Source organism: Triticum dicoccoides, chromosome 2B, assembly GCF_002162155.2.
Source record: "Triticum dicoccoides isolate Atlit2015 ecotype Zavitan chromosome 2B, WEW_v2.0, whole genome shotgun sequence".
NCBI lineage: Eukaryota > Viridiplantae > Streptophyta > Magnoliopsida > Poales > Poaceae > Triticum > Triticum dicoccoides.
Window position 1 is genome coordinate 824,369,267 of NC_041383.1, and position 10,812 is coordinate 824,380,078.

Below are 10,812 nucleotides of genomic sequence, written 5' to 3' on the forward strand. Positions count from 1 at the left end.
TTTTCAACAAAACAAATATATAAATGCATGCACCTCATCAGCGACTTTGTTCATCTTATTACCTGTATGTATGTATATATGTATGTATGTATGTTAGGCTCAATCTTGCAGAGCCTACTCACCCGTAGCAACATGAACAATAATCATCATGTATTACATGCATACATCACATCACATACAATGCCTAGCCTGCTCTGCTAATTTAAGAACAAAATTGACAGTAACTATATCATCTCATTATGCTATGCTATGATATGCTACACAAACACAGTGTCTATATCAATGGATGCACGGTTCATCCAGATCCCCCTTTTTTTTAGCTCCGATCAACTCCAAGAAGTATTTGGTCGCCACATGGTCTTCTGCACAAACGACAGCCGGACCTCCCAGTGCAGCGACTTGACGATTGACTCCACCTCGCGTATTGTTTCCATATCGTCCCTGACGATCAGCCTCACTACCCGGTCCACCTCCACAATCACACCCAACAGTTCACACCTACAGCAACATCATTCATCACTCGAGTCAGACTTCAACTCTTGTTCTATCAACAACCATAACAACATGTTTTTTTCATGCATAAATTTAGCAGGTTAAACATCCATCATTTGATTAGTCATGGTGGCTTTCATGCCATGTCGGTTTCCCTAGTGAAAAGACCATTACCTCTTGTTAATCTTCGAGAAAAGATGGCTCGCGTAGACAAGATCGTAGCTTCTCAGGTACTCCCTCCGTTCCAAAATAGATGACCCAACTTTGTACTAAAGTTAGTATAAAGTTAAGTCATCTAATTTGGAACGGAGGGAGTAGGTGCTAAACAAGTCGTACCAGACATGGTAGAGTCCAAACAGCCCGCACTACTCGTATATGATTAGGAGTGTGTGAGGTGAGTCGATTGGAACTACATTCATGACCCACACCTTCATGTCCTGCAAAGCTGCTGCAAACCTACAACAGGAAGGGGATGACACGGATTAATATCACGTAGTGCATTTTCCTGCTCCAAGACTTGCAAACAACAGTTGATGTCAATGCTGCTAAACATAAATTGCAGTGGAAGAAAACTGCAGACTTGATGGCACAAGTATTCCTTTACGGTGCTAAAAAAGAACAATGATGACATTTCTGAAAGCAGACCAATCAATGCCCAGGCCTTCCATATAATAATTGCTTATCAACCGCTTCCAGTGCTCATACTCCGCTAGAAAATCCTCCTCAGGGGCAGGTTTTCCATATACTCCAGTCTCAGAGCTTTCCAGCCAGTAAGGAGGTCTTTCCACCCTCAATGGCCACCATTCCTCCGGCCATCAACGTAAACCACGGACGACGGGGTCTGCGGGCAATTTATGCATACAAGACTGCAATAAAACATTCCTCAAGGGCAATAAGAGAATACATGAACCTAAAATTAGGTACAAGATTCAGTGACCAGCATTAAAGATATAACGTGTTGAGAATGAGAACACTCACCAGGCAGCATCAAGATTATCACAAGAGATCTCCACACAGCGGAGGCCGGGTTTGCAGCAGACCCTTCTGTCATAGAAGCGGTTGTCCATTGGTTTCTGAAAAATCGGCACACCTACTCAATTTATCCCTATCCTTTACTTTATTGAGTAGTTTCCAGTACATTGACCAGACATTGCTGGCAAAGTGCAAAACAAAATAGATAGATATTAGATAACTAATTTACCATTTCATCACAACAGTCAAGTTGACATAGCATTTGGTAGCAACAATGGTATGTCTACAATGTAAAAAACAAAAAAACAATTTACCTTCCCATATCTTGACATCTTGGCAGTTTCTGGTATACAGGAGTAGCAGACCACACAAAGTAACCACCAGGCCGTAACAGTGTCTTCAGTTCTAGCAAGAGCTTACCAACACTGATAAATTCAGACAACAGCAACATAGAGGAATGATATTGTACAAGAGGAGGCTTGTTGTAAAAGAAAGAAAGTACCTTCAATATGCCATGGTACTCTACAGCGTGCATCAAAGACCCTGCTGGGAAATGGGAGCCTTTCGTACCCATCAAAGACCGCTGATATAGCAGCAGGGATTCCTCTCTCGACCTTAAACTGCACCTGAGCTTCAAGCTCATCTTTAGGTTTAGGTGCAAACGACATCGTAAGCACATCTACTCCTCTCAAACAGATATCCTCCAAAGCTAGCAACTCGACAGCCAACGTCTAAAACCACACGGCTCTGTTTTCCCCATGCCACATCTTTCTTTGCCTCTCCTTTTCTAAAATAATAAAAAAACATCTTTCTTTGCCTGCGTGGTAGCATCAGACATGCCAAACAGAGTTTTAAGTTTTAACTACATTGAATTCCTACTAAATCCAATGCATTATCCTTTTTTTCACAAGGAAAGAATAATCCTATTATGCATGACTAGAGTAACTTATTGTGTATAAACTGCTGCAATAATAAATTGACGATGCAAAGGCTGTCAACTTCTGAATGATACTCTAAGGAATGGTAGCATGTCTGAATGTAACCTCCTGAATGAAATCAATGTAATGCTTGAACTGAGTTCTGCCTCCCGGAAAGACGAGTTGTGCTCCCCGGAGACATTAAACCAGTTCTGGTGCCCCTTGTACTGCACCAGCACCAGCTTGGTATGAGGAACGTTGCTATACCATATCTGCACCAACAAAACCTCGTTTAGTCAGGTAAACAAACCAAAACCATGTCTGAAGATAACTCAACTCAAGCATCAACACAGATAATTCAGTTCAGTGTCCACCTAGAAAGTGTGAGAAAGGCTGGGAACAAGGGATAGACTAGAGATAGATATTCAAGATAACAAGAATATAAACTGTAACAAACTCCTAGTCTATCCTATGCTACAAGCTTCGGTAGCCATGTCCTCAGGCGCATACAACTTCCTGTCACGTTGTTTAACAGAAAGAACCTGGTAACAGTGGAGGCTCCTCGGGGCAATGCATGCCTCTCCCGGTGCTCGTAGTGCTTGTCGCTCCGGATGTAATCGGCTCCGGCCTCAACGTCGCAGAGCTTCCCTTCCCCATAGAAATCGAGTTATGGAAGGGGACCGAGAGGGATTCCATCAAGGAGCCGGAGATGGAGAGGGATTCCGATTCCGATTCTGGCACAGATTCGGGGTCCCTCATAAGTATGGAGCCCCAACCCCAATTGGGAATCAGCAAGGGGAGGGGGACGGTGAGGGATTCCAGCAAGGAGCCGGCGGCATGGAGATTGGTCACGACGACTCGGTTGTTGCTCTTTCTGGCCACCTTGAGATGCTTAGGAGGGAGATCTCGTTTCTGAGGAGAGAGGTCACGTCCAGGGGGTTGTTGCCTGCTGGAAACAACAAGGTTTCTCAAGAGCACATCTCCAACTTGTCCGCCCAGTTCAAGGAGATGCGCACGCGACAAGTCACGGAGGTGAATTTGCCTTACCTAGGTTGCAAGACTGGGGAGGAGGTAATGGATTTTCTCTTGGTCGAGACGCAGCAGCTGCTCTTCGGCTTCACCTCTCTCGCATCCACTCTAAAAACATTCAGAGTCCCCATCTCACCGGACAAGGTTGAAAAGCTGCGTCACATATCCACTGCGCTTGTGGGCATCTCGGAGCTTATAAAGAGCCACAAATGTGCTGCTCAAAAGGACGTTGAAGATTGTTTGGACCGTGACGGCTGGGAGGCTACCTGGGGCAGCCGGACCGGAAGAAACGGTGGATTTGATGACATAAGTAAGCAAAAAAAAAAATTAACTGTTTTCTACTCTCTTTACTTGGGCCTCAGTTAATAAATGCAACTCCGTCTTTGTATATCACTGCAAAAAAAATAAAAAAATAAAAAAAAATTGTTCTTTTATACGCATAGATTTGTATTTGCTAAATTTAGTAGCATATTTTCTAACAGTCCGCAATCATTTTACTTTGTGCTGCAGCAACATTGAGTTCTATGCACTTCACGGCCTCCACGCCCGAAAACTTCCGGTTCCCTTCCGTAGCTGGCCCTGCCTTGCTAGTATACTCGATCAAACTGGTTGATCTCAATCCTAATCTGAGCTGGCCTCTTGATGTCTACGGCGTGGTCGCCGCACGGGACGATCTTGACCACAACCGCAACATTCTCTTCTGCCGTTCAGAGGAAAACTGCCAAAGAATTAAGCAAGAGGTATGTATAATGTCTATATATCTTCTCGTCTAATTTTTTACCAGTCCGTTTGTTCAAGTGTACGGTAGCCAGTGTTCAAGAAAGCACACTATAAACACAAAGCAGAAGCTGCTGGTTGTAAATCTAAATTCAAAACTGTGTATTATAGCAGCAGAGATTATTAGGATCTGTTTGGGAACTCTTTCCTTCATATTCTGGCCAGATTATGGCCATGTGCTTTCTCTGTTAGGCTATGATCTATTTGGGAACTCTTTCCTTCATATTCTGGTCATATTATGGCCATGTGGTCTCTCTGCTAGGCTATGTCTAGTTAAACTGAACTGTATTTTAGCTGTTATTTTGCTTGATGTGTGTCACTGACAATGATGAAAATTATGCGTGCAGGACCCCTTTTTGCACTTGACTGGCCTGTCTCGTGCAATTGTGGCTGACGAGCCTGTTTTCTTTCAAATTGAACTAAAATTGAAATATGGAGCACAGTTCAAAGATACAGCATTGTTCACTGCCTACCAAAGGTACCGCCCCGTGAAGCAGTATGACACCATGCATATCAATAGCTGCTGTTGTACAGCAGAGATAAGTCTTGAGCGACTTTCTCCATCAATCCAGGCCACAATTGTTGGTGTTCGTGTGGTTAAAGGGGAGCCTTTTAACTATGGCTGCAAAGTTTCTTGCACGTTTTCTCCTCTTGACGTAATGGAGGGATGCACCGAGGAAGTTGTCTTGCTTGACTGCAGTGGCGAAAGGATGCATGCTGGATTAGATGGGTATCTTCCTTTGTCAAGAAATGTGGTGTCAGTGGGATTGCAGGGCACACTCCAAGTTGTCATAGGAGCATATTCAAAGTCCAAATCCAGTATCTCTCGAATAAATTACGTTCACTTTCCTGTCCAGCAGTGTCAAACAACTATGCTTAAGTGTCATGTTGGCGGCTCAGAAGTGGAGATAGTTGTCGCTTGGTCTCGTCTTGTCATGGACAATCATGATCTTGTACTCGACGGCTATTGAAGGTGTGTGGAGTCGCCGTGACTTAGTCTTTTACCTCGATTTGTGAGCTTAGCTTAGTGTTTTACCATGTGTGAAATTGACCACATTCACAATCAAATTCTTGCGCATTTCCAAGCATGTTTACCTTGTATGATACCTTCCAGCGACTACTGACGCGATATACAAAATTTGTGGCTTCTTACAGCATTGGAGGCAGCATCAGCAGGAACATCGCCGAGCACCGGACTCCACCGCCCCGTCCGGAGCCTGACTAGCGCTATTGCTATTGTTTTATGTAGGGGTTTGTTGTGCTGTGCCCCCAGCAAGACTTATTTATTTTTACTTGTCGCACTTGCCTCCTGAACTTTGGATCCTGTTGTGTTGTCGGTGCACTTTGGATCCTGAACTTTGGATCCTGTTGTGTTGTCGGTGCACCTTGGATGTTGAACTTTGGATGCTGAACTTTAGATGCTGTTATGTTGTCGGTGCACTTTGGATCTTGAACTTTGGATGTTGTTGTGTTGTCGGTGCTGTTGCTTTATACTCTTGAACTCTGGATGTTGAACTCTGGATGTCGACGCTCAGGCCCAAATTATTCAAACATAGCCCTACGTATGTATGTATATATTATCTGCATGGTGTTCAATGGCCAGGCTTGCTGTCATGTCATGCATTAACTAGCAGTGAGCTACCTGAAATAAGCAGAGGCCACTTTAAAACTGAAGCCTCATACTTTTCCTCTGATTTATCTGTCAAACTGAAACTAGCTCGAGTGGAGTAGGCCTCCCCCGAAGAGCAAAACTAGTCTGCAACAGGTGCTACAAGAGGGGGTTCAGAGTTGAAAAACACGATTTTCTCTGAAACACACGATTCAGAGTTGTAACACAAGCAAGGCACATGCAAACGATTCAGAGTTGTAACACAAGCAAGGCACATGCAAACGATTCAGAGTTGTAACACAAGCAAGGTTTCAGAGAGGGAAGAGGCTTGCAATATTGTACGGTGATATTATGCCCGGAGTTACAAAGATTATGGAGTTGCAATATTATACGGTACCACTGTAGATGCCCACCGCTTGCCTCTACAGTAGTACCGTATAATATTGTGGGTCGCGGTGGGCATCTACTGGAGTTGCAATATTGTGGGTCGCGTATCGATCGCGCGGGTGACCAGACACGCTGGTCTGGTGGAGCGCGTGACTTTGTCTGGCACTTTTCTGTTTGCCCCCTCCACAATTGAAATTTTTTTTCTGGCGTTCGCCGGAGGTCGTGGTTGGTGGTCTTGCCGGCGTCGGACTGTCGTGCGGTTGTGGGTGCTAGTAGGTTGGGTCAAAACCCTGCCACGGCCGTGGGCCTTTGACCAGCGATCGTTGCACCTTTCCCGTGACCGGCGCTACAGCTTCGGGGGAAATCAACCCTATATCCTGAGCGAACGGATGTTGGCGGTGTATCCCCTCGCAATGGCTTCATTTTTGTAGCTGGGCATAGACAAGCAGGACCAGTGGGAGGTGACAGAGTTGGCGTTGAGGCTACGTAGGAGACGTGGCTTTGGTTGAGGTACTCGGCCATTTATTCTCCGATATGTTCGTGGGATGGCCTTGGCTGGGTTGTTGCTTTCAAGTCGGAAAAAGCTGCGGTGGCGGGGCCCTGTGACGTATGGTGACGGATAGCAGGTGGTCTGTTGGTTCGGTGATCTTCCACCCTGGACGTACACCATCCTAGCTTGTATGGTTCTCCTTTGTAGCTTCCCATTGGTGTTGGAGCTGCGTTGTCTTGTCGCTGTGGCTGAGGTTTGCCGTGGATCTTCATGTAACTCCACCTTGTTCAATAGCTCTGTTCGTCTGTTACGCCTCCTCTGCATCCCGGTTGGGCGTCGCTTTTGCCCATTAAGGCACATCCTGCTTGGTGACCTACGAGCCCTTTGCTTGGGGTAGAGCGAGATCTCGGACGACAGGATCTTGTAGGGGATGTACCACGCGTAGGCCGTCCTGTCTGGATGAACGCGCGCGGACCCCGGCCGAAGAGGAAGTGCGGCATGGCGGCGACGTGGACGGATACCATCACATCCAACCCGTTGAGGAAGCGGTACATGTGCGCGCAGGCCGACAACGGTTGGCCAAGTTGATGATGAGTGGGCAGGCAGGTGTCGTGGATGTGGCCGTAATTGATCAGCCACCAATCGTACCGTACGTACTCGAGCGAGCCTCACCAAGACCACCTTCTTGAACCTGAACATATATATGTGTGTTGGAGATGCTCTAAGGGAAAACTCTCAACTGACCTGCCTCTTCAGTGTCCCTATTCTATATCTATCTATCTATCTATCTATATCTATATCTATCTATCTATTTATCTATATCTATCGAGAGTGGCGATATGGTGGACGAGCTCGCCTGCTCCTGCTTTGTGGACCAATAGAACAGTGCGATGTTGGAGATGGCATTTACTGCTCCTAGAAACGCAGGTGAGTTTGCACAGAGAAAACGCAGGCATACGGGTGTGGGGCCGTATGAGGAAAGGACGTCCTGGGCAGGTGCCGTAACGGAGAGCCGACGACGACGTGAGTGAACATCTTGGTGGGCTGTTAGCACATGACGGGGTGTACGCTCCGGCGGGCGCTCCTATTTCGTGGGTATTTTTTTTCGTGACTAAAACAAAGGAAAGCAACCCACTTAATCTAAAGCAGAAAAAGCTAACAACACACTTCCTAAAAAAACTTGTGGAGAGAACGCTCTATTGTTACTTTTATCCCGTTGTATTTACATTTTATTTCCAGTTTGTCTATTCTTTTGGGTAAAATAAACACGGTAAAATATTAATGTTCACGTACATCAAAGAGATGTTTGTGTGAACCAACCCGTGGTTGGATATGCCGGCTCAGTCTCTCGGAGGTGCTCATGGAGGTAAGTCGTGCGTGTATGCGTTTATAGGGGTGAGTGTATGCGCATGTATATGAGTGCTTGCGTTTGTACTGTGTTGAAAAAAATGTTTGTGAATATCAGAAAAATTCTTGTGTATTTAATAAATATTTTTATATATCTGTTAAAAGATGTTCTTCGTGTTCAAAAAATCAACTCATATTTAGTACTACCTCCTCCCTGGTTATTGGTCCTTTCCCCTTCCTCTTTTGTGCTAAATTTTGACCACATATTTAAGTAACTAAATGTTAAAGTGTGACATCATAAATTATATCATCGGATTCGTATTTAAACATATTTTCCGATAATAGTATTTTTGTTGCTATGTATAACTTATATTTTATTAGTTAAAATCATGTAAAAATATGACACTAAATATGAGGGGGGCTAATAAACCAGGACGGAGGTAATAAAAGTTAATCTCGTATTTAAAATCTTCTCTGTCGGGCAGTAGAAATTATTCAAAGTGCAAGTCAAACATGTTTATCCTGTAATATAAAAATGTTCACATAAAGCGGTAACACTTGATGTAGTTACATGAACATAAATGTGTGATCATTCTTTTAATTCATTGCATATAGAAAAATGTTCATCTAGAAATTTTAAAACCATTCCATGTGTATTTTAAAAAAATCATTGTGTTTTTTTAATATAGTATAATTCAAAACATTTTACCATATATTCAAAAGTGTTCATTTTGTTTTGAAAATATTCAGCATGTTTCTAAAAAACAGTTGGACGAGCAACTGCAATTGCGCGTGGCCGGTTAAGATGCAGTTGTGCGCCCGCACGTTGACGTGCAACTCCATTTGCTTACGCCGGACAACTTATTTGTGCGGAATATGGATAAAATAAAAAATGAAACTCAAAATAGAAAATCAAATATAAATTAATCAAACAGAAAAAACCCGTACAAATTTTCAGATAAAATCAAATGAAATAGGAGTTAGATAGACTTTGTTAATTCTCTTATAGGTAAGAATCAGTAAATCCTGTTTTAAACTACGCGAGGATATGTTTTCACAATGACGAAGATTTGCTTATGATAAAGAAAGAATTTGATTTCAGAATGATTTACCAAGCACTGCACCATTAATTGAAAAAAGAACACTAAAATTGTACTGCCGGACTTTACATGTGCTTCACACTAATCAATAATAAAATACCCGAGCATCTTTCCTCATGGGCCAAAGGTACTTGATGACAGGAGTCACCTGTACCGGGACGGGCTCAGACGGCCATGCACTGTGCAGTGGGTCCCATGACTGCTTATGTTAATACTATACCTGTAATGTGCAGCAGAAATTACGACGGCCCGGTTAGATCCAGAGACGAACACACAGCGGGGATAACGTGTGCAGGCGAGGACGAGCGCTCCATTGCATTTTCGTCTATCTATCTATCTATCTATATCTATCTATCTATCTATCTATCTATATCTATCTATCTATCTATACCTCTATACCTATACTAATTAAGCATTTCCTAAAAATTTCCATGTTAATCAGTAATTAAGAGCCGTTAATCTGGTGGGACCGAATTATTACGATGGAGATCGACCAATATAATCCTTGGAAAAATAATAATAATCAGTAATTAGGTGCCGTTAATCTGGTGGGATCGAATTATTACGGTAGAGATCAACCCATATAATCCTTGGCAAAAAAACTCAACTCCATGGTCTCTTCCACGTTAATTTCTTGATTAAAGTAGATAGTCATGTGTCAGATTTGTTCAATTTCTATTCGTCACCATTGGATGAATAGTGTTTTTTTAGGTTTCCTAGCACGTACGCCTCTTTCTGGATAAACGTGCCTACATGCGTACATCTCATGGACTCCTGATTGAGTTTTGCAAATATATATCTCATGGACTCTCCTGATTGAGTTCTGAAAATATAAATTGCATATGTGCTCTCCCGATGGAAATCTCAGAAGAAAAAACCGAATTATTACGGTGGAGATCGACCAATATAATCCTTGGCAAAATAATAATAATCAGTAATTAGGTCCCGTTAATCTGGTGGGACCGAATTATTACGGTGAAGATCAACCCATATAATCCTTGGCAAAAAAACTCAACTCCATGGTCTCTTCCACGTTAATTTCTTGATTAAAGTAGATAGTCATGTGTCAGATCTGTTCAATTTCTATTCGTCACAATGGGATGAATAGTGTTCTCTTAGGTTTCCTAGCACGTATGCCTCCTTTCTGGATACACGTGCCTACATGCGTACATCTCATGGACTCCTGATTGAGTTTTGCAAATATATATCTCATATATGCTCTCCCGATTGAAATTTTAAAAGAAAAAATTTCCAAAGCGTACATATCTTATTTCGCCAAAAAAAAAACCGTACATATCTTTACACATATGCGTACATGCATATGTCTCATGGACTCTCCTGACTGAGTTCTGAAAATATAAATTGCATATGTGCTCTCCCGATGGAAATCTCAGAAGAAAAAAACCTCATCTGCATACTACCACAGATAGCCCTCTTCAGTTTGCCGACAGATCATCATCGATGGTTCCATAGGGGTGCTGTTTCTCATCGGCCATCCAGCCACGTTTTTGTTCAAGCTGTGCATGCCTTCAGTGTTTCATCGACGCTGAAATCAAACTAAAAAATTGGGGCACGATGCAATCCATCTCCTGTCGTGGTCATCCATCGATCACAGGTTATAATCATCGTTAATAGCTCAGATGTTGTATATGACTGAACATATTTTATGATTCACAGGTTATGACAGCCATA

The 10,812-nt window shown here is 43.2% G+C and overlaps 1 protein-coding gene and 1 pseudogene across 1 annotated transcript; one reads left to right on the forward strand and one right to left on the reverse strand.

Annotated features, from left to right (window-relative positions):
* Nucleotides 1-279: 279 nt before the first annotated feature.
* Nucleotides 280-2,147, reverse strand: LOC119369026 (annotated as a pseudogene).
* A 1,048-nt stretch (nucleotides 2,148-3,195) lies between these two features.
* Nucleotides 3,196-5,648, forward strand: LOC119266107. Its single transcript, XM_037547753.1, has 4 exons — nucleotides 3,196-3,720; nucleotides 3,921-4,150; nucleotides 4,535-5,160; nucleotides 5,343-5,648. Exons 1-3 carry the CDS (start codon nucleotides 3,219-3,221, stop codon nucleotides 5,156-5,158), a joined length of 1,356 nt encoding a protein of 451 aa, XP_037403650.1. The 5' UTR covers nucleotides 3,196-3,218; the 3' UTR covers nucleotides 5,159-5,160; nucleotides 5,343-5,648.
* Nucleotides 5,649-10,812: the final 5,164 nt, after the last annotated feature.